Source organism: Dipteris shenzhenensis, chromosome 13, assembly GCF_047967505.1.
Source record: "Dipteris shenzhenensis isolate YYH24624 ecotype China chromosome 13, Dip_SZ_1.0, whole genome shotgun sequence".
Classification (NCBI taxonomy): domain Eukaryota; kingdom Viridiplantae; phylum Streptophyta; class Polypodiopsida; order Gleicheniales; family Dipteridaceae; genus Dipteris; species Dipteris shenzhenensis.
In genome coordinates, this window is record NC_141608.1 from 53,858,466 (window position 1) to 53,885,201 (window position 26,736).

Genomic DNA, 26,736 nt, shown 5'->3' on the forward strand with positions numbered 1-26,736 from the left:
AGGATTCGTGACAGTTCAGTCCAGCCTAGGAGGGAGGAGGAGGGGCTTGTGTGTGTGTGTGTGTGTGTGTGTGTGTGTGTGTGTGTGTGAGAGAGACTTTTGGAGACCTCACGAGAGAAAGTGCACTGAAATATACTATCTTACATGAGCCACAATGGGCTGATGCAAGGGCTCGCTAGGGCCCTTGCTGAGTGCTATGCTAAGAAACTTCAAAATCCAAAACTCAAAAATCCTGAGAAAGAAAGAAAGAAAAGAAAAGAAAGTTTATTATAAGTCTTCGGAATACCGATGAGTCTATGAGACTGTGAGAAAACCTGATACAAGCAAGCTGAAAGGGTGGAGCTACTATCAAGCATCAACACCCATGCAGAAAAACAAAAGATACATGCTACATAGTCAAATCAAAGTATTAGTCATCTCCATCATCAATATCATCATGATCCGTCAAATGAAACATGCTCCAGTGTAACAATTGTGATCCACTCTATCCCCCTCATCAAGGATGGGGAAGCGAGATCGTAAAACCAGAGATAGAATGCTGCCGGCTGCTTATGGGTGTGGTCCTGTGCTGTCTCCTGGTCACAGCTCTACGTCTGACAAGGGAAACCGTGACCCCTGTAGGTCGCACTCCCACTCTGAACAAGGAGGGAATGTCACCACGTAGAATCTATGTGTCAATCCTCTGCCTAAGCTGTCGGGTCACTGGTGATGGACCCCGATCGCATCTAGAGACAGTAGAGTGGGAGTTTGTGTGATCCGACTAGAAGAACTCCCTGGTCATGCTCTGAGAAGAGTCTACCAAGGTATGCTCCTCCTGTCTCTGTGATCAAAGTAGGTGCTCACGAAGTCTGACTGGCTCATGAATACACACAGCCAAGCGTCTCCAATCTGGGAAAGAGAGGAATTGAGATAACAGTCCGGAGCTATCTTTGAATAGACAATAGTGTTAGAATTATAGATATAATTCAGCAGTGACCAATGTAATTTAATAAGCTAGTTAGGGGCACTTTTCCCTCTTTAAGAGGTTTTTCCCCCTAACCGCAGTTAGTCCACTAACTATGGTTAGTGACTACTAAGGTTTTGTCACTAGGACAAAACCTTATCTCACTCCTTCAGTTGTATCTCTCTTACTCTCATCTATTTGTAACTAAGCTTTCAGCTCTCTCTCTCTCCCGTTTTCTGGTCTCTCATTTGCTCTCTCTCTCCCATCCTCACATTTGGTATCAGAGCCTCGTTGAGCTCCAGCCCATAAGCTCCAGCTCCAATTGTTCAACTTCCGTAGAGCTCCATTGACGATGTACCTGCACTGACTTCCGTACAGCACGTACTACATCTGCTTCGTCGCCGTACAGCCTACAGCCGTACAACTCCATACACATGCGCCGTACGTACCTGCGCCGCACTGCAATTCCTACGCAGTAGTCGTCTGTACGATCGCTGTACATTTCGTACAGCTCGAAATATTTCTAGAGCACAGTCCGTGAAGCACCGTCCGTACCAACGCTCCGTACGTTGTTTCGACCGTACAGATCTGCTCGAGCTCCACGATCTGCACATCCGTACTGTGCCGTACATATTCGTCACCTGCAGATCCGTACGTACATACTGCAGATCTGTCGTACCTTTTGTACACTCGTACTGTGTTGTACATGCTCGTCCGTACATCCGTACATGCAAGTTCCGTACTGCACACCTGCATCAGCCGCCATACTGCATTCCGTACAGTTGTAGTGCAGGTGTACGGATTCTGTACAGGGTTTATTGTGCAAGTTCCTTCATCTACCGCTGATCCTTGGTAGGCATTCTTGCAGTTCTTCTGCAACATTTGCAGATCTGGTGGTATTTGTGCAGACATTTACAGTCTTTTGCAGTCATTTGGGTATTTTCAAGTTCGTAGTTGCTTGTGAAGCAGACATTGCAGGCAGATTCAGAGGTTTAGCCCAGAAATTTGGGGCTTTCAATTTTGCAGTACAATTTCTTGCAGAAATTTTGGGATTTTGTGATTCCACTGCAATTTCGCAGTGAAATTTGGGGCTTTTGCAGACAGAGCGCAATTCTTGCAACATTTGGGGCTTTTGATCAATTTGCCCCTTTCTTGTTGCAATTTCAGGCCTATTTTAGGGCTTTTGTGTTAGGAGAGCAATTTTGGAGATTTCAGTTCACACTGCCTTTCTGTAAGTGTTTTGTAGCGCTTTTGGCAGGTTTTGGGAGAGATTGGATGCTCTGGCACATTTCTGACAATGACGTTACAAAGATTTGAGTTGCACTTTTAGCCAGTGTTTGGTTGTATTTTTTTTGGGATTTGCGCAATCCATTCCCAGCAAGGGAATTCAGTTTTGTATTTGCTGTAATCTCTTTCTCAGACATGGCCCAGCAAAATCAGAATGATTTCCAGTTCGGTGGTCTTTCACAGGAAGACAAGTTGGATGGTACCAACTACTCCCTCTGGAGTTTTATGGTACGCAATATTCTGATTTCTCGTAATTTGTGGGATTATGTGAATGGAAATGAGATCCGACCAACAGGTATAGCACCTAATACCCCTCCCCAGCAAGGAGGTGGAAGAGGTCGTACACAGGGTGCAGTTCCAGGACAGGTTGTGGGTGCAGCTGTAGCCACCACTCCAGAACAAAAGAGATGGGATTCACGGGATGCCTTAGCTTTGTCATGCATCTCTCTTTCAGTGAAAAGATTTATCATTCCGCATATCCGATCGTGTAAGACCTCGAAGGCAGAATGGGATATCTTAGAAAGCATGTATGCAACCCGAAATGATGCAAGGGTATCTTTCTTGAAAAGCGAGTTAAGTAATACACATATGGAGCAAGGTGACTCCATGTCAGTCCACCTCACAAAGCTACAGGATCTCAGAGAGCAATTATTGAACATTGATGAGATTATTCCTGATTCAGAGATGATTACCACCACTCTGAATTCTCTTCCTGAGACTTATCTCAGCTTTCATACCTCGCTGAACTTATCATTGAGGGGGGGTGCAAATCCTCTCACTTTTCATGAGTTGATAGCACTTCTGCTTCAGGAAGAGCAGACCAGGAAAAACTTGGCTTCACGTGCAAGTGAACAAGCTATGCTCTCAAAGTTCAAGTCAAAAGGAAAGGGACAGGCAAAGACATCAGTAAATCAGCCTTCCAGTGGGTCAGGACAGCCTTCACAAAAGGCTAAGAATGATGCAAGTAAGCCCAAGAAGAAGGGTTTTTGTCATTGCTGCAAAAAGCCAGGTCATCACATTGCAGAATGCAAGAAAAGGCTTGCAAAAGAGAAGAAAAACAGCTCCGGTATGGCTGTTTCAGATTCAGCTCCTCATGCATCTGACAGTGGGGATGCTGCAGCCAACTTTGTTGGACAAGATTATGCCTTTTTATCTTGCATTTCAGATTCTAGGCTGGCTGCTCCAGATGCTCGGGATAGTACAGCCACTTGTAATCATGATACATATGCCTTTTTGACTTGCAGTTATGATCCTTCCACGGATGCATCAGCTTTCAGTGTCAATGAAACACTGAATACTTGGTATTTTGACAGCGGTGCCTACAAGCATATCACTTCTAGGAAGTGTCTCTTCACTTCCTTGCATCCACCTCCCGTTGGTAAGAAAGTCACTTGTGCCAACAACTCGTCATATTCAGTACGTGGTACAGGAGAAGTTGAGCTTACCGCCATTGATGGCTCAGTTTTCAGACTTTCAGATGTCTTGTATGTGCTTGGTATCACCAAGAATCTCCTTTCAGTGTCCACTCTTAACAGGGCTGGATTTCAGGTCATCTTTGAGGATGACAAATATGCTGTCCGAGACAGAGAAAATGATTATGCCTTGAGATTATCTGGTACTCTGCTGCGTGGGCTCTTTCAGCTTGATCTTTTTGAGAAAAGAGCAGCCCATGCTCTTGCAGTTTCTGCCATACAGAATGCAGAGTTATGGCATGTCAGATATGGCCACATGCATTACCACACCTTGATGACACTTCAGAAGCACTCTATGGTTGATGCATTGCCACCCCTTGAGATACCTGCTCCACATGCCTGTGAAGGGTGCATTTTAGGCAAGATGCACAGATTCCCCTTCAAAAAGGATGGTTTAGTTAAAGCTGTCCGAAAATTACAGCTTATACACAGTGATGTCTGTGGTCCCATGAGGACTCCATCATTGGGTGGTCATCTCTACTTTGTTACTTTTATTGATGATTACTCCAATTTCACTTGGGTCTTTGGGCTGAAGCGCAAATCAGAAGTGTTCATGGTGTTTAAACACTTTTCAGCCATGGTTGAAAATGAATCTGGACTCAAGATACAGACATTGCGCACAGATAGAGGTGGGGAATACTTGTTTGCAAATTTTGATGCTTTTCTAAAAGGAAAGGGTATTGTGCATCAGCTCACAATGAGGCTGACCCCTCATTAAAATGGCAAACCTGAGAGGAAAAATAAAACTCTTATGGAGATGGACAGATGTATGCTGAAAAGCAAACATATGCCTCACAAATTCTGGCTTGAAGGTCTAATGTGTGCCAACCACATCTTAAATCGGTCTCACCCTACGCCATGCCCATATACACAGCCATGTAGAGATAAGGAATCAAGCAGGCCAAGACTAGCCCGCATAGCAATAGTGGTGGCAACGATGCGTACCTTGAGTCCATGCTCACTGCAATGTGTAGCTCTTGAGTCCTGAAGGTTGAGTTCTCCTATGCTATAGCTTTAGTGTATGCCTAGTATCTATGACAACTCCTACATAGTTTAGTGCCGCTTCAATGACACACAGTATGGCTACTAGGGCCCATTGATTGCATTCACCTGCAGTGCAACGGTGAAAGACACCAAAGATTTGTTTTGCGTATCTTTTTATTGTCTTGTCACGCTTGATAAAGGTGAAGCCTAACATACAAAGCACGGTAGTTAGTGAGGAATGGTCAAGATGGAATAAGACCAACAAACCAAAGACATATGAATGTGAGGACATTGTGCTAGATCGTGAATGTTGGCATGCAGTTGAGGAGATTTTGGGGGATTGTACAGCCCCTGTTCAGTATCCTTTGACTTGTTGATAGAGAAGGATGCACTATTGGACTCATGTATGAGTTCACAGAGAAGGTTGGAGAGGCATCGAAAGGGCGCGCATGACTGGATGGAGCAAGGTAAATACAAATTTAGAAATCATGAATTTTCTTTTGATTAGAATTAATTCCTTTTGAACCTCTACCTTAGGTGCTCCTAATTTTCGAAAAGGTGGTCAAATACTTTCCTTTTAGGAAGGAGGTCACTACGCATCTCATTATAGAAATGATGGGCAAGGGAATTTGCTTCATGATTAAATATACTCTCTATTGATTGATTCAAAACCTATCCGTTTCGTCTGAAAAGTTGAAACGAAACGAAACGAAACTTGTCGAAACGACAAAATGGACGAAACGTTTCTTGTGACTATGATCGAGACTTAATTTAGTGGCCCAGCAATTGGGAATGAGCCACCTAGATGGCATGCAATAGATGCAAGGTCCCCAAATTGAGTGTGCAAGGGTTGTGCCAATTTATGAGTGTAATGATGATTCAAACTATAGCCATGATGACAACCATTGGGCTTGCATGAACCATCGGGCTTGTATGCATAGTAATTAGAGTGAGCAGCTAATAAGCCACCACCAAGACTTAATTTGGTGGCCCAGCTAGCTGGTACGCATTGGACACATGATTAGCATGCATGATTAATTCATCTCAAATTTAGATTAATTGAAGGCAACTCATGATTATTTAGATTGATTGAAGGAAAATCATGATTATTTGGATGTATGAATAAAAGAGTAGTTGAATTCTATTCCTCCTATCGCAATGGGTTACCTAGAAATACTTGTCACCAATGGTGGTTTGGTAGGTGAACGATGCCACTGAGACATGTATGTCTTTGTATCTATGTCCTTGCCCCTAAAGGGGACCCGTCAAGGGCCATCTTGACTTCAATTGATTGAAGGCCACATGATTTTTTGGACATGCCAATTGATTTAATGGCACATGTTGACTAGGAATTACTAGATGATTATACTTAGACATAGGGATAAAAGAGAACCTCATCTCCATGTAGACTACTATTTCTCCACTACTAATCCGCTATTTCCCACTTCTCATTAGCTCCTCTATTTGCTGTATAAGATAGATCCAATAAAATAGTGGTTTACTTCCGTGTGCACTAAAATAGCTATGAAAAAAGCTAAAATAGCTCCCCATATCTGTAGGCCATTCTATGGGCTATCCATAGGTGCCACTTATTCCTTGGTATGTCCCTTATAGGCCTAGTTATAGTCAGTCAGGACTATTGGTAGATAATTCATCACATGTATTCATTAGATGACTGCTCCCACTTGCAAAACTCTATAATATCTCAGTACTAATTTTACACGTTTACTGTGCCTTGAACTGATTAGATTCCGGGATTATGAATCTTTGAAAGGGACCAATTTCTCGCTTGGAATCGCACATCTCTATGCTTCTTCTTGGATTTGTCTTCATATCAAATTTGAGCCTTTTTAATTTATTATTTAACCTGCTCAAGATCTTCCCAACAAAACCAGCAGCAATTTTTGTTAAGCACCAATCTCAACATCAATTTGTGCATATGTAAATGAAATATGGAAAAAGAGTCCTTAACAGAGTATTTGGGTGTGAAGATCCTTAGACCCAAGAGGTCTTGTATAGATACTTTTTCTTTATAATAATACAATAGCTGTGTCCCTCTCTTCTTGTAACCATGGCTCTTTTTCTGCTGCCACATTTTTGGAACATTATTACTATTCTCTTAGAGTTCTGGTTGCAGGACTCCATAGTTTAGAGTACTCTTTCATGGCTGATCACCATGCATGCTCAGTATAGCACATGTCACCTTCTGTGTGACTCTATCAGATATCAGAGCTTTTGCCACCTTCAATGTGACACATCACATTTAGCATGACTTCATCACCTTCAGTGTGATCTACCATCATTAACATGGTTTATTGTTGCCGTCTTCAATACAGTACTATCCACCATCAGTATGGTGATGGATCTCCAATATCGATGGTCACATCTAGTGACAGGATGTCAGTGTTGGGTGCGGGGAGCAATGGAGTGCAAGGAGTAGACAACAGCTAGGGGCCTAGTGGCAAGTTACATAACTCCCATGTGCCCTTTGAATGAATGGAATCAAGTTCAGCTTTCATGGCATCCATCCATTCTCTGCTATCAAATGCATCCTTATAACAAAGAGATTCCTCATTGCGGGCTGTAGCTACCATAGTAACATAAAGCAAATTGGTATCCATTTGTTTTTTCAGCCAAGGGCTTCGCTTGGTTGCTATCTTGTTGAGTATCCAAGAGCCACCTTGGAACTCGTGTCTGTTGTCTAATGACAGCCCTTTCCTCTGTAACGGCCTGTTCAATAGCATGATCATCATGTGGCTGCAAATCAGGCTGAACATGGGCAACAGGATGAGGCTGTGAGCTGCTACAAGCATTTAGAGCTGGATTTTGCAAAGCATCATCTGAAGTAGTGAAGGGCAGTATGGCATCAAATGTTAGAAATTACCCAACAGAGGGTACGCACTGCAGAAGACTGATAGTAATGCCCAGGAGCTCGCACAGTGTGAGTTTGGGGTGTGGAATCACAGACTTCTTAACTTATGTGCAAAGATGTCCAAGCCAGTAAATAGACAATGCTCAAAAACAAATATAGAAGCAACTCTTTATATTTCCGTCCGTCCACAAAATAGGACAGGATACAATACCAAAAGGTTCTCCTACTAGATGTCAAGCACTTCTAGATCTCTGAGCCCGCGTGCTCCACCTCGAGCAAATGTACTCTCTGTCTAAATCCCTTCCACCCTGCTGTCCCGAAGCCAGCCTAGGTGGGCAGCACCTTGAGCTCAGTCTGCAGCCCTATGTCAGCCTCCTTCTCGTCCTGTGTGTAGGTCCAAGGGTGGGCTTGCTGCTGCTGCTGCTGCTGCTGTCTGCTCCACAACTGCTGCTCCAAGTGATGTGTTATGAGGCCAAATGCCTTTCCTTTTATAGGCCCCCAAGGGAGCTGGCAAAAACCGACCAGCCTGCCCCAACCTGGCCGACCAGTCTGTGGCTGGTCCAGCCCTATTAGGGCTCACAAACCGGGGCCTCTTGGGCCCACTCTTCTAGGGCCTCGGCCCCAAAGGCAAGTCCCTGCCTCATGGCATCCTCCTTTGCTGCTCCAACAGGCCTAATCCAGCCCTGTACAGCATCGTACCTGTCTCCATACAGTTGTGCCACCTGTCCACCTCTATTCCGGGCCTGTTCCAGCCCGTACAGACAGCCCTTGAAGCGCCTCTGACAGGCTGCTGTGCTGCCCACATGACAGCTCATGCGCTGCCCCTGTGGCAGCCCTCTCCCTTATCTTTTCTGCCTAGGTTCACCCACCCCATGCTCTCCTCATATGGGGGCTTACAAATGGGGAGGTGACCATTCCAACACCCCCTCTAACCGACACATCCAGGCCCAATGCCAACACGTCGATGATGATGCTCTAGTAACTCCCTGGTCGTAGTCCTCTAGAACTTTTCGATGTTGAAATCTTTTCCTAGCTTTTCATCCAGTGGCTCCTACTCCACCAGGTCTAGTTCCGCTTCTGCACACCATCCTGATACACAAGCCCATCTTTGGTAGCACCTCCTGGCACCACCATCTTCTGTCACGTTCCTGCCTTCGAACTCGAGCAATCCAACCGTCACGATCTTCTTGTTATCCCCCTCATAATGAGTGAACAACCTGGAGTCTTTCAAGTACCATGCTCTTAGAGTTTGTTTCAACCCGTCCTTCCTTTGGCAAGGGTTCTTAAGCAGGTACTCTCTTCTGACTTCAGTACTCTTTGTCCGTCACCTTCTAGCAATCTGCGTCCGAGATTTGAAGAAGCACCAATACTTCCCCTTCTACCTTCAAAGAAGGCTGATTCCTTCCAATCTCATATCACCTGAGACAAATCAAGAGCAGAGTCTCTCCACACCATGCTCTAAAGGCTCAAATGCAAAATATAAAGTACATACCAAACTGTTTTACTGCCTGTGTGTTTGCTCTGAAAGCAAACCCTGTACCTCATCGAGGCACCCACCAAAAGCCTGTGTAATCTTGTACTGTCCCCTTCTGAAGTACAGCATCCATCTCTCCCATCCATCTCTCCATGAGATCCCAGGGCCCTCCATGGAATCCACCCTCGTGTCAGTTTCGACAGCCCTGACTCCTCGTCGACCCACATCTCTCTGTCAGAGATCCTTACTATGGTTTCTTGGTCAACATATCTGACCTCAGTAACACTCGGTGATGTCACCAGGAACAACTCTTCGATTACCACATTTGCTTTGGCCTCTTACTCTGAATCTGAGTCAAGACTCCTTCCTTTTGTTTTTTTGATCCACCTTTTTCTTTCTACAGTCCTTTGCAAAATGTCTTGGCATATCATAGTAGAAGCATTTCTTCTTCTGCTTCCTCTTGGAAGTCTCCTCGTCATCAGAGTCGTCTTTCTTGGACTTGCTACCGTTCGGCTTGCCCTTTCCTTTGCCAACATAATCCTTCCACAACATCGCCTTGTCGTCTTTGTCATCGTTGTAGAGCTTCTCCCGAGCTTCCTCCTATAGCAATAATGGATCCTCCTCAAACGTCAAAGGATTGGTCCTCTGTCTTGCTATCTCACGGTCGTAACAAAGCTCTTGAAACTACGAGGTAGCCTCCTCAGTACCATCAAGGCTAAATGGCATGAGTCCGTCTTCTGACCAAGTGCCGCCAGTTGATCCCTCACCACCTTGACCTTCGTCAAGTGGCTATGTACCGTATCTCTTTCTTCCATATCAAGTTTGTGGAGTTGATGCTGAAGAAGCAAAATCCGGGAGGTGTTGTCCGTCTCATATAAATCCTTCAGAGTGAGTCGTGACCCACGCCTCTACTAACGTCTTGGCCATCTGAATATGTGAAAGAACAGAGTCCACCGTAGTCTCTATGATTAATGCCAGGGCATGGGCATCTCTGTCTTCCCAAGCTTTGAGCTCCTCTCTGTCTACTGCCATGAGTATCTTCCCTTGCCTGTCCTCCAGCTTTACCTCCACTCCCGTTCTCAGCTTCCACAACTTCCGAGCCACTAAATGACTCCGGATCTTCACTTTCCAAATCGGGTAGTTAGTCCCATCCAGTTTCCCAAAGTCTCCGAAGTTAGGGATAGTGAATGAGAGAAAACTGGGGGAGGAGGAAGGGAGAGTAGGGGCTGAAGAGGCTATAGCGGTCGACATCTCTGCTGTTATACCACACAGCAAAGTCAACCGAACTCAATTTTCAGTAGACCAAAACTCCAAACGCACCTGACTGAACCTGAGTCACCCTCCTTCTCGCAAGGGCACAATCCTCTAGTCGTGGAAGTCGATTCCCAAGAGCTTCTGAATCAAGGTCATCCTTCAGCAAGGTTCATGCCTTCAGGGTCCCACACCTGCGAACCTCCTACTTGGGCTCTGATACCATGTTCGAAATTACCCAACAGAGGGTACGCACAGCGGAAGACTGATAGTAATGCCCAGGAGCTCACACAGTGTGAGTGGGGGGTGTGGAATCAGAGACTTCTTAACTTATGTGCAAAGATGTCCAAGCCAGTAAATAGACAATGACAGGGGACAACTCTTTATATTTCCGTCCATCCACAAAATAGGACAGGACACAATACCAGAAAGTTCTCCTGTCTAGATCCCTTCCACCTTGCTGTCCCGACGCCAGCCTAGGTGGACAGCACCTTGAGCTCAGTCTGCAGCCCTATGTCAGCCTCCTTCTCCTCCTGTGTGTAGGTCCAAGGGTGGGCCTGCTGCTGCTGCTGTCTGCTCCCCAACTGCTGCTCCAATTGATGTGTTATGAGGCCAAATGCCTTTCCTTTTTGCAGCCCCCCAGGGGGCTGCAAAAACCGACCAGCCTGCCCCAACCTGGCCGACCAGTCTGTGGCTGGTCCAGCCCTATTAGGGCTCACAAACCGGGGCCTCTTGGACCCACTCTTCTAGGGCCTTGGCCCTCCAATCAAGGCAAGGGCCCAGCCTATATAAAGGCAGGTCCCTGCCTCATGGCAGCCTCCTTTGCTGCTCCAACAGGCTTATCCAGCCCCGTACAGCATCGTACCCTACTCCGTACAGTTGCACCACCTGTCCGTCTCTATTCGGGGCCTGTTCCAGCCCGTACAGTCAGCCCTTGAAGCGCCTCTGACAGGCTGCTGTGCTGCCCACATGACAGCGCCCTTATGTCTGGCCTTTCCCTGTGAGGTGCTGCCCATGTGGCAGCCCCCTCCCTTATCTTTTCTGCCTAGGTTCACCCCCCCCGTGCTCTCCTCATATGGGGGCTTACAGATGGGGAGGTGACCATTCCAACATCAAATACATCAGAGGCTTCAAAAGATGGCTGTTTTTTGCAGTCCAGCCAAGGGGCAGAAACATTCTCAATAAAAACATCTCTGCTGATAATAAACCTTCCCCATGCTAGTTTGATGCAACCGATATCCTTTGCTCTATGAGCTGTAGCCAATGAAAATGCATTCGATGGCCTAATCCTTTAGCTTACACCTCAGCTGAGGTGGAACATGTGCATATGCCAATGACCCAAACACCCGCATGTGGGAAATCACGGGCTTCTGGCTAGTCCATGCTTCATAGGGAGTTAGAAATGTCGGGATGTATTATCTGTCTCATACAGATCGTTCACAATGGCCCACGCCTCTACTGACGTGTCAGTCATCTAGATGTGAGCGATCACAGAGTCCAATGCTCGTTTGGGAGAGACTAAAATGAAATCGTTTAGACTTCACAAGCAGTTGTAGCTTGAATGAAGAGTTTTTGGAATACTTTTTGATTAGCCTTCTCCTTTAGTGCTAGCCTTCGTCATGGCTGAGCCTACCCTTCACCTCTAGAGTGCCGACAGAAACTCCGTACGAAGACTTTGTATAAAAGGATGCTCATGTATGTGTGGATGTGTGGATTTGTATGTGTGAGAGCATATTTTTATACTATAGTCTACACCCACTGTTGGGCGCTAATGACGTCAGTGGGGATGTCATAGCAACTAGTCCCTGCTATGCGTGATGGAGTCCATGGTTTTCAATCTTATGAGAGACTATCGTGAGATTGAAACTGCACTGTATTGTGTTTTTAGAGGATGAGTTTGGGAATGTTCATGGATTGATCTAGGTATGTCCGCCATAGTCCCTATGACCAATGCCAGGGCGTGGGCATCTCTATCCTCCCATGCTTTGAGTTCCTCTCCATCTACCGGTATAAGTATCCTCCCCTTATTGTCCATCATATCCTCTGGCTTCGCCTCCGCTCCCATTGTCAATTTCCACACTTTTCGAGCCACTAAATGATTCTGGATCTTCACCTTCCAAATAGGATAATTAGTCCCATCCAATTTCTCGAACTCTCCAACGTTAGGGATGTTGAAAGAAGAAACTCAACTAGAGAAGAAGGAAGGGAGAGAAGGGGCTGAAGAGGCTTCTGCTTCTGAAACACAACTGACCTTTACGAAGAGATGCACGAGCTAAGACAAACTCCCCAAACGAGTTCCTAAATAAGAGGAGTTGGTTCTCCAAAGAACCTTGCACTATTGCATCCTAATAAGCTCGTTCAAGAAATCATGTCCACCTTACAGTCCACTCAGCATCATCCGATTGGCATTGAGAACGAAAAATGTGTGCTACTGCATGGATAGGCCTACCATGTCCATTTTTTCTCCCACAAGGTCCAAATCTCTTGTCATCTGTAGTGTGCACAAGGAGAATATTAAGGTTCAAGCAAATCTAAATGCGAATCTAAGATGCAAAATCTGAAATCTGAAAGCTTTCATAGAACCATCATTTTTGTATAATATCGAGGATGCTTGCTCGTCAATCCTATTCCTCTTGATTCAGTAAAACATGCCTTCAAAGGTTACAAGCTTTGGCCTGTCCAAAAATCTTGAAGATGCCATTAAAATTTGAGCATGATAATGGCAACTGCATCAAATTTTATGTCTTAAGACTTCTTGGCCTGCCCCTTAGGGTAGAACTAAGCCATGGCGTTAGGAAATTTTATTTTTGGGTTTTTAATCCATTTTCTAGAGATTTTTGACGTGAAAATTTAAAAAGAGAGGGTGTGCATCATTGTTCAACGTTATTTTTGAAAGGTCGGTAATAACAGCCCGCGATAGTAATTATTCTCTTTCATAACACTTTTTAGCAATACTACAAACATTAATGGTAACCGCTTGTATAAAGGCTCGACTGTGTACTCTCCTTCACAGCGCTTTTTTAAGAGGCACGATAGTAAAGATATTAATGATCACTCACATGGAGTTTCACAATACACTCTCTTTGTGGATACTACTGCGCAAATCTCTTTGATGGATCCGTCAAAAATTAGAGCATTATTAGTAGGCGGTCAGATTAGCAAATTCAAACCCCCCGCCCCTAAATTCATGGTCATGAGAACATGTTGAGAAAAAGTAAATTCAAATTGCATGTGCACATACGTGGGGGTTGTAAGTGTGCACAGTTGTAAGTGTGCACAAATGCACGCACATGTGCTGAATTATTTCAAAACAGAGAAGTCACTGATCCATTCCCTTAAAAGTATAATGAGAGGTTGTGAATGTAAAGACTCACCAATTTCAAGCCCGTAGGAGGATTTCCAAACTGCAAATCTAACACAGGAGCATGGATATCTTCTAAGCAAGCACACAGTCGCCAAGTGTTTTGTTCTTCTCCTAAAACATTGTTTCACAAAATCAAATTTAAGCCAAAGCAACGTCTATATTTTTTTCGGAGTCGTAGCAAAAGAAAGATACGCAGTAAATCTACCCACCCTCGGCAGCTTCCTCCCACAAAGAAATGGAACCACGTGCCGAACAGGAAGCGATAACCTCTCCATATTCTGGAGGAGCCCATACGACTTTCAAAAGAGCTCCACAAGCTTCAGCCTGCATAAACAGCTCTTAGTTTATACCGCATTTCGACGCTGAAGCTACGGCTCGACGTCGAAGTTGTACCTATCAAACACTGATATCAGAGCACCCAGCACCGCAAGGGCCTCGAGAAATAAGGCTGGTATCTCGTACAAAGACCTTAATCGAACATATTCAACCACTCCCCATGGCTTAAAGCTACACAAGGTAAAGGAGAGGGATGGGACCTTCCATTGCGTCGTGAGCCTTAGATTCCCTGAGCCTGTTTCCTTGGTGTCCCAAATTTGAACAGTTCCATCGGCAGCAGCGGCAGCCATCCTTTCTCCCGAGTAGTTCCAGCAGGTTTGTGTAATGCGGCCGTCGAGCTGCGCCATTTCCATGGCGACCAAGCTTCTAACGACAGGGTGGTGTGTCGAGCACTGATTTGGACTAAAAGTGGAAATGCTATTTGCGTTGGTTGAAATGAGAGAGCTCCGGCTTTCGGCTTTCAACTTTGAAGCAAATTTCTAAATGAGGTACCTTAACGCGTTTGGGAATGCGTCCTACTCCCATCCATTCCCTCGTGCAAGTTATGCAGCGCGGATTATTGGTAAACACAATGCTAGATTTGACTTGACATGCTCAATGGCTTACATTGAATCTAAACCCGTCTAAGACCTTAGGTCCTGGAAGATGGTCAGCAAGAGCACGTTCAAGGGGGGAAATTGCTCCTAGGATCGAGCGAACAATCGATAGGTTGCAACACTGACTCTGGTAAATCTGAAGCTAACAAATTTCTGTTGTGGATGTGGCCCAATCAAACTATTAAATTTGGGTCATCGATACACCTTACTTATGGAGATGTATGAGGACAAGTACACACATACAAGATCCTTGATAATGAATGTAAATGTATGCTTACACAATTCTTGCACAAAGTCATGCATAGCTATGTGTGACACCAACATCAAGAGACTCATGCCTGTGTGCATACATACATGCATATCTATGCTCTTATATAATGCATTAAGAGAAAAAAAAAATGCCAGTTTTTATTAACTTAAGCAAAACCAGCAGGTCGAGGACCCCGTACAAACCCTAACAAAACTTGGCCCAAAGGCAGGCAACTGCCTAGGGCCTACATACATATGCATGGTTTTACCCCTAAAGAGGAAGGTTCCCACATCCTTCAGATGTGCACCCACTAGATCATCACTCCTCATCATTGTGCCAAAGTCCTACAAATACATACACACTCCAACTACTATTTCACACTGCACCGATCCACCACTTCCCAATATCGCAAACATCTTTTGATTCCAGATGCAAGAAAAAACAACCCAACTGCCGCACACATATATCAAAGTCTCTCCCATCAGGATCATTCTCCAAACAGATAGCCCAACTGTCGCACACATATATCAATTCTCTCCCATTAGGATCATTCTCCATCTAGACTTAATATAAAACCTATACATTAACCCTAAATTCCTCACCGAGGCTTGCTATACTTCTTTTACAAAATGGTGTGAAGATTCTTCAGGACTCTTTTGTGTAGTGTGGATATCATCATAGAGAGGGCAGGTTTGATTCATGGCTACCCACTTGGACAATTCTCATGCACAAGGAGCCACAAATGCATCGCCTTCCATAATAGAAAACTTGCATGGCCTATCTTGCATCCCTTCCAAACCTCTCTCAACCTTGTTGGCTACCACTTGGGGCCTCTCTAAAGCCTCCATTTCTTATTTAACTCATCATACAGAGCAGGCATATCAAATAATTTCCTATAAGCCACCTCGGAGGAGATCTTGCTCTTATATATTACATCGAGAGCCCAAGTCTAGTCTGTTAGTAGGCATACCACATTTGTAGGCCAACCTTTAGGTATCAAAGTCTCGACCCTCACCATCAAGCTCAATTCATGAGCAAATCTCTTTCTCACATCATCTAACAAGAGTGAGTTCACTTTGGCTAAATCCTGAACATGAATCCAAGATTGGATTGCTTTCTCTGTAAACCCCTAGCCTGGACAGATATAGGGCTTGGTTATTAGCTTGAACGGAAAGCCCCCACCAAATGCTTTTTGGCAGACTTCCGTCCCCTCTACGACCCCACCACCCCTTCCAGGAGAGATAATATCATTAGCTAACATTTTCACACAAAGTTGCCTCTCAGCCGATAGAACCACCCCTTTGACATTTCCATCAACATAAGCATTCTTGATGCAAGTCGTAAGAGGGACCATGCACATATAAAAAATGAGGGGAGCCAATGGGCACCCTCGCCTTACCAATCTCCTCAAATCATATCTTCCCACAACCCCACCATTAAGACACAAGATGGACAAGGTATTTCTAAACAAGATAGACACCATAAGTGAAGCCATTGGGCCTCAAATACATGTCCTTCTCCATGCTTGAAAGAGCATCCCAAAGTTCTTCCTAGGGAAATGGCCAAGCCAGTAGATGTCTTTCAGTAGCCAAAATCCAGTGCTGAACTCATGACAATAATGCCAAAATTTTATCTTGCCAAATTTCATCTTAAGCTCTAGCATGCCCCACAATAGAACTAAGCTCTAACCTAAACACCTCAGCTACATGCCAAAATTCAATATTGATATTACCCTACTTATCATGAACACGATTCACATGCTCTCTGATGTACTTCCTCCTAACTGATGAACTGAAAGGAAAGACAAGTAGTCACCCATTAGCAACCAAAGTTGTATCTCAGTTGTATGCTCTTAATTCTCACCACATTAGCAGGTTCCAACTCTATGACCTACAAAGGTCCCCTTTCAATTACGATCATATGTTGGCCAAAATTTCCTCCTCGTATAGTGCCCTCAGCTATGGTATTCTTTGCTCTAGTTTTGAGAAACCTTGAGAACCCTAGTCTCGAGCAACCAACCCCCCAGACATCAAAATCCCATTTAGCATAGGGATCATCTATTCCCCCCTCCTAACACGTATTTAGGATGGATGTGCAGGATGTTCTATATTTATTAAGACCATTACCAAACCTATAAGGTATATCCAATGATATACTTGAGGCTATTAGTAGGGAGAATCTCCCTAAAAGAGGTAAATGATCAGGAAATGTGAGGATCGGACGGACAACCCTACAAATGGGGCACATAACCACCGCTCCTCCTCGAATACATAGCCTATCAATCCAACAGGCTCTAAACTTAGGCCCTTGCCTCCTATTATTCCAAGACAAACCACCTAACCCCTCAGCACCCAACTCAACACAGTCCAAGAGGCCCAGCTCTAAGAAATATCATCTCATGCTTCCTACTCAACACCAATCAAACATGACCCCTAATGAGATCTATCCTCTAAGGACTCTATCTATTCTATTCCCACTTATAATCCACTACAAGACATACACGAGTTAATGCACTCACATCTCTCAGTTATGTTATTGGGAGCATACATGCGAAGAACATAAACATAAAGAACATTAAACACAAAAGTATCAAGAGACACCTCAAGCCCCCCAAAGAAACCATCACTATGATGAAGCTTCTCTTTTGATGAGCAAGATGACCTCACTAGGATAACAGAGCCACCCTTACCTCAAATAGGCCATTTTATAATACCTTGAAACCAAGTTGCCTAAGAGATAACTAGAAACTATCATTTTTGCCACATTTGAGCTCTTGGAGGAGTAAGATAAAGTTTGGATTTTTAGCTCGAATCATCATCATGCCCATTCAGTCTATTTAAACTTGTCGCATTTAGACTCCCATTACTACGAACCACATGACTTCCATTATTGCGCAAATGCATAGTAGGCACCTCTGAAGAAGTGGAATAAATTTTTTTCCTTGATCCTACATTGCAAGACATGCCTTTGATATGCTTTGAACTTCCCTTCGGTTGTTGCAATTGTAAACCTTTGGGACCCATCTCCACAGCTGCACCTAAGATGCCTTCCCCATATGCACATACATACTATAAAATCCACCTATCATTGGCCACCATGAGCAGATCTTTTACTTACAGCAAGAAGTTCATGACTTGAAGATGCAATTGGCAGTTGTGACCGCTAAACTTCAGTTTTTCGAAGGGCCTGGCAAGCAGGCAATTATAGATGAGGTTATGGAGGCATGTAAGGCTTCCTTACCCACTCCTCAAATAGTCTCCACAATTAAAGACTTCATTCACTCTGAAGTACAAACAATCAAGAAGGAGGTAAGTGTGGAAGTTGAGACAAAGGCAAGTAAAACCGACATTCAAGAAGAGATTAAGGAGCATGAAGCCAGATGCTTGGAGAGAGTTAGGGGATCCATGGCTATTTACTGCAAGGCCTTAGGTGCACGGATCAACTGGACAAAATCCATTGGTTTCTTCATAGGCTTAGAGGAGGCACATGAGATTCAAGAGTGAGAGATTGCTTTTGGCTTCTGCTGGATTTTTGGGGGCCACAAAGTGAGATACCTCGGATGCTAGGTGGGTATTGAAATTACAGCAGAGTAGCAAATCACCTCAGTCCTCGAGAGTGTTTAGCACAAGCTTCTCTATTGGAGCTCAACCAAACTCTCCCTAGCGGGTTGTGCCTCAGTGGCAAACTAGGTCCTTCTTGCCACGGCTTGATACATTGCCTCCTACTAGTGTTTTCATAGAGGGTGCATTGGACAGCTCCAATGTTTGGTTTGGTATTCCTTTAGGTAGGATCAGATGGCACAAGGAATACCAAAGCTCGGGTCACTTGGCAGACGGTGATCATGCCGTTGGCATTGGGAGCCTTGGGTATCATAGATCTGGAGATGCAGAGTAGAGCCCTCTTGGGCAAGTTGGTTGTGCGTGGCCTCAGCCCTTGCGTAGAGCCCTGGAAGCTCCTCTTTTAGTGAGGGCTTCTCACGAACACCCCATGCACTAGGGGGCAATGGTAGCATTCACATAGATGGATCTTTTCAACAGCCTAGGGAAGGGTTCCCCCATGATGAGGAGCCTTTATAGGGTCTAGAAGAGAGAAGTAGGGGGCCTCATCAGGGCTTAGCCCTGGTTGCAGAGAGGAGTTCAAGTGCCAGCCCCTTATCTGGCACTCAGAGATCAAGGATCACAATGGATGTATGCTCAAACAGCGGGCTCACATTGGATGGGCACAGTGGGATAGTGGACTTGGCTTGTTCCTTTGTGGTAGATGGAATAGATTACCCATGGAGGCAGAGGCGAGTCTTGAAGGCATAGCGCACATGTGAGGGGCAAGGCAACGTATGAGGGAGATTGACCTAACCATTCTTGAGTCTTGGTGGGAGGGACTCTACACAAGGTCCCCTTAAGATTGGGGTCCCCTTGAGGAAGATGATTCAACGAGGCAGCACACAACTTGCTGGCTTCTTTTGTGTAGGGCCTAGCAACCTCCTCGAAGCACGCACTCAGAGCGACCCAAAGATGGATGGGAGTTTGGATGGGATTCGTTGGAAGATGATAAGAGTTGTGGGTCAATTGAGGAAGGAGTGGCACATTGATCCTCCCAGCATGCCAGAGCAAGATGCCCCCAGATGGCGCCTCTAGCTTTTGGAAGGTAGGCCTTGGAGGGAGGCCCAGTGGGATCTGGGAGAGTGGTTTTGGCCTTCCAGGATTGGCCTTGTCGAGTAGGTGGGTGAGGTGCCTTTCTTTTTGTATACCACTTAAATTGGTAGGAGGCTTCAGATGGACTCTTCGACTTGGACCCCTTCAAGGGAGAGGCATTGGGTAGCCCAAAGGGTGACCCAGGAGGTCCATTCTAGACTTTGGTTGCATCTATGGTCCAGTTTATGGTTGAGGAAGATATCCTACTACTTCTAGCTGGCCACCCATAGAGGGTTGCCTGTAAGCCCATGGTTGGAGCAGATGCAGGTGGAGGGACAAAGCCACTACTGTTCTGCTAGATTTTTGGAGATGATTCCTCACTGCCTCTGGAGCCTATCACAACACTGTGAGGATCTAGATTGGAGCCCTCAAGATTATGACCCGCATGCAGAGCCTTTAGAGGGATTACACCTAGGGGATGGTGGCCTGGTTGACTGAGGGAGGTCACGCGCTTCAGATTGATGAGGCCTCTCTAGCTTATCGGATATAGGGTCAGAGTATTCACAAGATAGAGCTCCATGAGGCATCCCTCCTGATAGCCCAGATCCTCATTCTCCCTCGGAGGATAGCATGTGGGAGGTAGTAGCCAGTATCATGGCATGGAGGATTTGGGTTGCTCATTGTAGTTTGGTGATGGGTGAGCATCCAATCCCACCCTCGGCTACCTTGATCGCCATCTGGCATGATATATCTACACCTGAGAGAGTGGGACCCTGGGCTCTGGTCACTCATAAAACACGAAACATAGCATGTTAGTGCACGAAGGGGTATTTTCAATAGGGGGACTTTCACACCATTTACATGCATGAGGGGATTTATTAATTGCAAGTTAATGTAATTTATATATGTAGGTTTAAGGAGGGGTGTCTAATTTTAAGATTAGAAAATGTATACATGCAAGAGGGGGTTAATCAATTATAGGTAAAAATGTAAAAATGAAAGCATAGGGGTATTTTTAATACCTACTTTGCTCGCACATGCTATATGGCATTTACAAGAAGTGACCCCCTCGAGGGCTCTAGGTCGACTATAGCAAGGCGCACACGTTTCTGCAAGGCTTCGCTTGCAGAAGTTTTCTACATATTCACTCCACGAGGGATTCATTGGTTGTATAGTCCCCCCACCTGGCTATTAGCCCTTGTACCAGATATCCCCTAGACAGTGAGCTGGGTTTCTTTGGAACAAGATGGTTGTTTCTTCTTTTAGCCTTTTTTCAGTTTTTTTCATACTCAACACCTTTGAGGCTACTGTTTTGTATGAAGTCTTTCAAGCATTAATCGAAGGTTCCTTTCTTTGTAGCATGATATCATTGAGCCCTACATTTGCCCTACACTCCCTAGTGCTAGTAGCTTGAATCAACTTGGTTTTTAGGACTAGTATTTTTTCCTTTCTCATGTACCTATAGCTCTAGACCAGGCCATTTTCTTTCTTGCTTAAAATGTACTTACTTTCTTGTAGATTGTTTTTGAAAGATTGCTTGCTTTCTTCATTTTGTTCATGTAAATTTCCACTTGCATGCAAGCACAAATACATGCACAAACATATCATATATGCATGCATGTATACATGCACTACAACCACCAATATTAGGCAAAGCACACGAGATACCACATGGTAGAACCTCGTGGGGGGCCACTTCACATAAATCTCATATAGCGCATGTGAGCAAGTATGTATTAAAAATACCCCTATTCTTTCATCTTTACATTTTCTTATGTAATTGATTAACCCCCTCTTGCATGGATACATTTTCTAATATTAAAATTTAGACACCCCTCCTTAAACCTACATATGTAAATCACATTAACTTGCTCTTTCTTAAATCCCCTCATGCATGTAAATGGAATGTAAGTCCCCAATAATAATAAAAAACCCCTCCGTGCAGTAACATGCTATGTTACGTGTTTTATCAGTGACCCCCCCTGGGAGGGTAGATATCAAAACTTTTTGGAAGACAAAGATCAAGATTGTAAAATTTTTATGAATCCAATTTACAAAGGGAATGAGACTACCAATGAAGCGTCATAAGGTAATGCATGTTGAAATTACGGCTATGCATGTTACCAAGGCCATGTAAGAAGAGGTCTAGCATAAGCAAGATTGAATGAAAAAAATGATAAAAGAGGATAAAAAGCCCAATAAGAAGCTCTAAGAAAGAGAACTAGATTGATCTTTCATGGAAGAGATGATGCTTCATTGGACCATGGAGTTACTTAGTGTGATACCCAAGCAGGTTAAAAATTGTTGCATTGATAGTTGATTTAATTAACTTAGACTTGTGCTTCACGTATAGATATTTGAGAGATATTTCTAGTTCTTTGGAGAGACATGCACCATAATTTGCTAAATGCTTATGTAAGTTCTTAGTGATTAGTGAAAATTTTCAATTATTAAACGTGATTATATGCAAGCCTCTTGATGTTGACAAGAGCTCTGACAAGTAGATTAGACAACTAGAATGACCATAGTCCACAAATCAGTAGAAAAAGCATGAGCCTCTATAACATGTACATAGAATAACAAATCTCACCAAAATGCAAAAAGTGAACAAAAACAAAAGATGAAAACAATCAAAGGAAAGAAGAAAACATCACCCATGAACACTAAAAATACTCAAACATAGTCTCAAAATGGAGGATATGGAATAGACTAGACAGTCTCAAAATGGAGGATATGGAATAGACTAGACAGTCTCAAAATGGAGGTTATGGAATAGACTAGACAATCTCAAAATGGAGGACATAGTGAACATTGGAAAGAGATGCAGCAAATAAAGAATGGTCTCAACGCAACCCATTCTAGTACGTAAACACAAAGGCAATAGGCAACAAAGTGACAATGCTTACAAGTAGATGTTACAATTTGTGATCATGCTTTGTAAACCACACATATTTTGAAGCAAGGTGTGTGCAAGATGCCCTCCTTAACATATTAAACACATATGCTTTGTTGGAGGATAATGGATCAACATAAGAAGCTCTAAAGAAAAATAAAGCTACAAAAGGGATAAGGACACAAAATATAGAGGTAATGTAAAACGACCATAGTAGACACAAGTGTATACATGACATGCACAAAAAGCAATCACATAAATATTCAACACATGCAAGCCACACAAAAATGACACATAGATCTTAATGAAGAATGAAACTTTGATGTATACACCCATAAGTACACACCAAAGTTTTATAAAGCCCTTCAATATATGTGTGCATGTTTATTGGTGGTTGAGTGAGTACATGTTGAATTTATCTGGTGAGTTTTAATGTTTCAGGTTGAGGGGATTCAACATTGGAAGCGAAAATGGAAGAGAGTGAAAGAAGGAGAGCCATACAAGGTTTGGTGGGTGCAAAACAGCCTAATCATCTATGTCATCCATACATATATGTGTTTGAGTATTGTACATGTGGCCTTTAACCCACACGACCTCCCACTTAAAGGCCAATGTGCCTTTAAGGAAGAACAACCAGCAGACACACCATCGATACATGACAATACTCAAACCGCTGACTAGGTAGACTCTTTGTCAGCATATCTGCAAGGTCATCTGTGTGAACCTTGACAAACTCTATGTGCTTGTCCTAAGGTACCTCCTTGATGAAATGGTACTTGACCCTAGTGTGTTTGGTCTTTGCATGAAAGACTGGATTTCGTGATAGCTGAATATAGCACTCATGGAATTACTATGCAATATCGGTACACCTATGTGAATCCCCAAATCTCCCACTAGTCGATTAAGCCATATAGCCTTCTTGCAACCCTTTGTGGCTGCAACATACTCAGCCTCTGTGGTAGGCAAAGCAATTCACTTTTGTGTGTGAGACATCCATGACACTGCACCACTTGCAAAGGTGAATACATAACCTGAAGTGGATCTCCTGCTATCCACATGCCCTACATAGTCCGAATTTGTGTACCCAAGTACATGCATTTCTCCTCTGCCAAAGTAGATGCACATCTCCTTACTACCCTTCGTGTACCTCATGATGCACTTAACTGGCCCACAATGCCTCTTTCCTGGATTACCATATCTCGACTAACAACTCCCATTACAAATGCAATGTCCGGGGTCTAGTAGCTATCATAGCCTACATAAGACTCCTTCCTACTGATGCGTAAGGAGCCTTGGCCATCACCATGGCCCTCTCCTCATTTGATTTGGGACAATTTGCCTGACTCAATTTCACATATGGAGGCAATAGATTACTTACTGCCATCCCTTGCAACACTTTTCTAACATTCTTCTTTTGTAAAATCCAGAGGAGTTTCCTACTCCGGTCACGTGTGATGTGCATACCAAGAATATGACCTGCAAGTCCCAAATCCTTCATGTCAAAAGCCTTATACAACTTGTCCTTCAACGCAACTAGCTCATAGGTGCTCTTACTAGCCAATATCATATCATCGACATAAAGTTCCAGGAGTATCAGGCTATTATCCTTAGTCCTTTTAGTGTAGAGACAATGATCAATCTCACTTCTTCTAAGACCTCGGACCGAATGAAAGCATCAAACTTCTAATACCATTCTCTAGGCGGTTGCTTAAGGCCATGGAGACTCTTTTTTAGCTTGCAAACCAAATGTTCTTTGCCCTTTTTTCAAAGCCTTCCGACTATACCATGTAAATTTCCTCATGTAGATCCCCATGCAAGAAAGTTATCTTGACATCCATTTGCATAAGCTCCATATCCTCTACTACCACGTCCAAGTCCGCTTCTAAGTGTGGCCATCTTCACAAATGGAGAGAAGATGCCATCAAAGTCCACACCCTTGTCTTGCTTGAACCCTTTAGCAACCAAATGGGCCTTATACTTAGGCGCATCATCACATGTGACCATCTTGTAGACCCATTTACATGGCAATGCTTTCTTTCCATGTGGCAAAGAAACCAGGTCCCAAGTCTTATTCTTGATGAGTGAACTCATCCATGATTAGATGGGATACTCCCACTTATGTTAATCCTCGTGCATCATAGCCTCTATGTAGCAAGAAGGCTCCCCGCTGTTAGTAAGCATCACATAGTTTGCCCCCGGAACAAACCTATTAGGTGGTCTGGACACTCTAGATGATCTTATCAAGGGCATTTCAGCTTGTTGTTCTGCATGCATATCAGTCACATTTGGCTCACCATTTCTACTAATAGATGATCCATCATCTGCCCTTGATTGTGTACCTATGGGAGTACCTGGTGGCACCATTTCTTGCAAATTTGGTATATGGACAGCTTGTTGTCTATCAACATATACTAGTAGATTCACATCCTGGAAAGTGATTCTCCTCATTTCCACATCCCTCATGGGTGTATTATGCATCTTGTTCTAATTGAAGACCACATCATGGCTTTGTATGATCTTCTTTGTTTCTGGATCCCAAAGATGATAGCCCATCTCTACACTTTCACCATAACCCCAAAAGATGCATTTCCTAGACTTAGAATCTAGCTTCTTTTGAAGCTATTTTGGCACATGTGCATATATGCAAATGAGAGTAAGAGGGCTTCTTTCCACTCCATGCCTCTTCAGGAATACCACCATCCAAACTCTTAATAGGTAATCTATTGATCACATGCATTGTAGTCTTCATTGCCTTAGCCCAAAAACCATAAGAAAGACTTGCTTTGGAAAGCATACATTGCAACCTTTCCTGAATGTGGCAGTTCATTAGTTCTACAATTGGAATTTGCTATGGAGTATGAGGGGATGTGAGCTCCCTCTTGATCCCACATGTATCACATAAATGTTGAAAGTCTTGAGAGAGATACTCTCCACCATTGTCAGTCCGTAGGCATTTAAGTGTTCCACCTGACTGATTTTCAACCAAAGCTAGCCATTTATGAAATACTTGGAACACGTTGCTCTTCCAAGCTAAGCCCATACTTTGCTAGTTGCATCATCAATGAATGTCACATAGTATTCAACCCCACCTAATGACCGTGTAGGCATGGGACCACATACACCTGAATGCAGCAGATCAAGCTTTTCAAGCTCTTTATTTTCCCTTCTTTTATGGGCTGATTTAGTCTGCTTCCCATAGAGACAATGGTCACAAAATTCAAAGTTATAAAAACTCAAATGCGGTACATAACCCAAACATCATAAGAGTTTCATTCCATTCTGGCTCAAGTGCCTCAACCGGCAATGCCATAAAGTACTTGGCTGCTCAGTTATTGCAACAATATGATCAGATGCCTCTGATACATGTAAGGGATACAATGTCCCACACTTGGCACCTCTTGCCAAAACCATAGAGCCCTTTTCAATTTTCTAACTCTAAAAGCCAAAGGTGGTCTGAAAACTAGCATCATCTAACTGACTTGCTAAAATGAGACTCTTGGTTTGCTTAGGAACATGTCTCACATTTTTCAAAACGAATGCAGATCCGTTTGTAAAAGAAAACTTTATGTCACCTGTTCCCACTGTGTCACATGCATAGTTATTTCCAAGATACACACAACTTGTCTTTCCATTGTTATAAGTGGAGAACCAATACCTAGGGAGGGTAACATGGAATGAAGCACTAGAATCCAAAATCCAATCTTGGGAATATGCATCATGTGAAGTGGTAAGTAACTCTACAGGTAGACTAGACATGAAGAGAATGCCATTGTCACTATTATTAATGATTGCATTGATCCCCTCGATCTTCACTTTTCCTTTGTCCTCCTTGGACTCTCTTCGTTCTTATTTGCACCCCAATTTGCATTTTTTTTCTTATTCTTTTGCTCTCTTTTCAGCTTGTAGCAATCCTTTTTCATGTGGCCCTTCTTGCCACAATGGTAACACTCAATGTTCCGTGCCATGGATTTGCTACAAGACTTCTCTCTTTCTTGGGACTTTCCCCTGAATTTTGATCTGCCCCTTTGCACATTTAAGATTGCATCCTGCTTGTTGCCATCCATAGACTTTCATCTAATCTTCTTGGACAACAAGCTACCCACAACATCATCAAGCTTTAGTACTCCACCAGATGCAGAGTTACTAACAACTATACGGAAGGTATCCCATGAGGATGGCAAATGAAAACAAGAGGAATGTTGCCTTAGTCTTTGCATCAAAATTCAGCTTCTGAGCCTAAAGCTAGCTGAAAATAATATTAAATTCATTCAAGTGAGAAGCAATGGAGACCCCTCCCTTCATATGCAGTGCAAATAACCTTTTCATGAGGTAAATTTTATTAGAGGCGTTTCTTCCACAAATTTTCCGTAGTCTGCTAATTTA

General features: G+C 43.8%; 1 protein-coding gene across 1 annotated transcript in view; it reads right to left on the minus strand.

Moving 5' to 3' along the window:
- SEH1H (Transducin/WD40 repeat-like superfamily protein) overlaps positions 1-14,471 on the minus strand; it is a 90,564-nt gene extending 76,093 nt beyond the window's left edge. The window contains exons 1-3 of the mRNA XM_087383649.1: positions 14,184-14,471; positions 13,857-13,971; positions 13,658-13,758 (exon numbers count right to left, since the gene is read on the minus strand). Of these exons, the coding sequence (XP_087239775.1) occupies positions 13,658-13,758; positions 13,857-13,971; positions 14,184-14,336 (369 nt within the window). The 5' untranslated portion in view covers positions 14,337-14,471. The remainder of the gene's footprint in view (positions 1-13,657; positions 13,759-13,856; positions 13,972-14,183) is intronic.
- Positions 14,472-26,736: the final 12,265 nt, after the last annotated feature.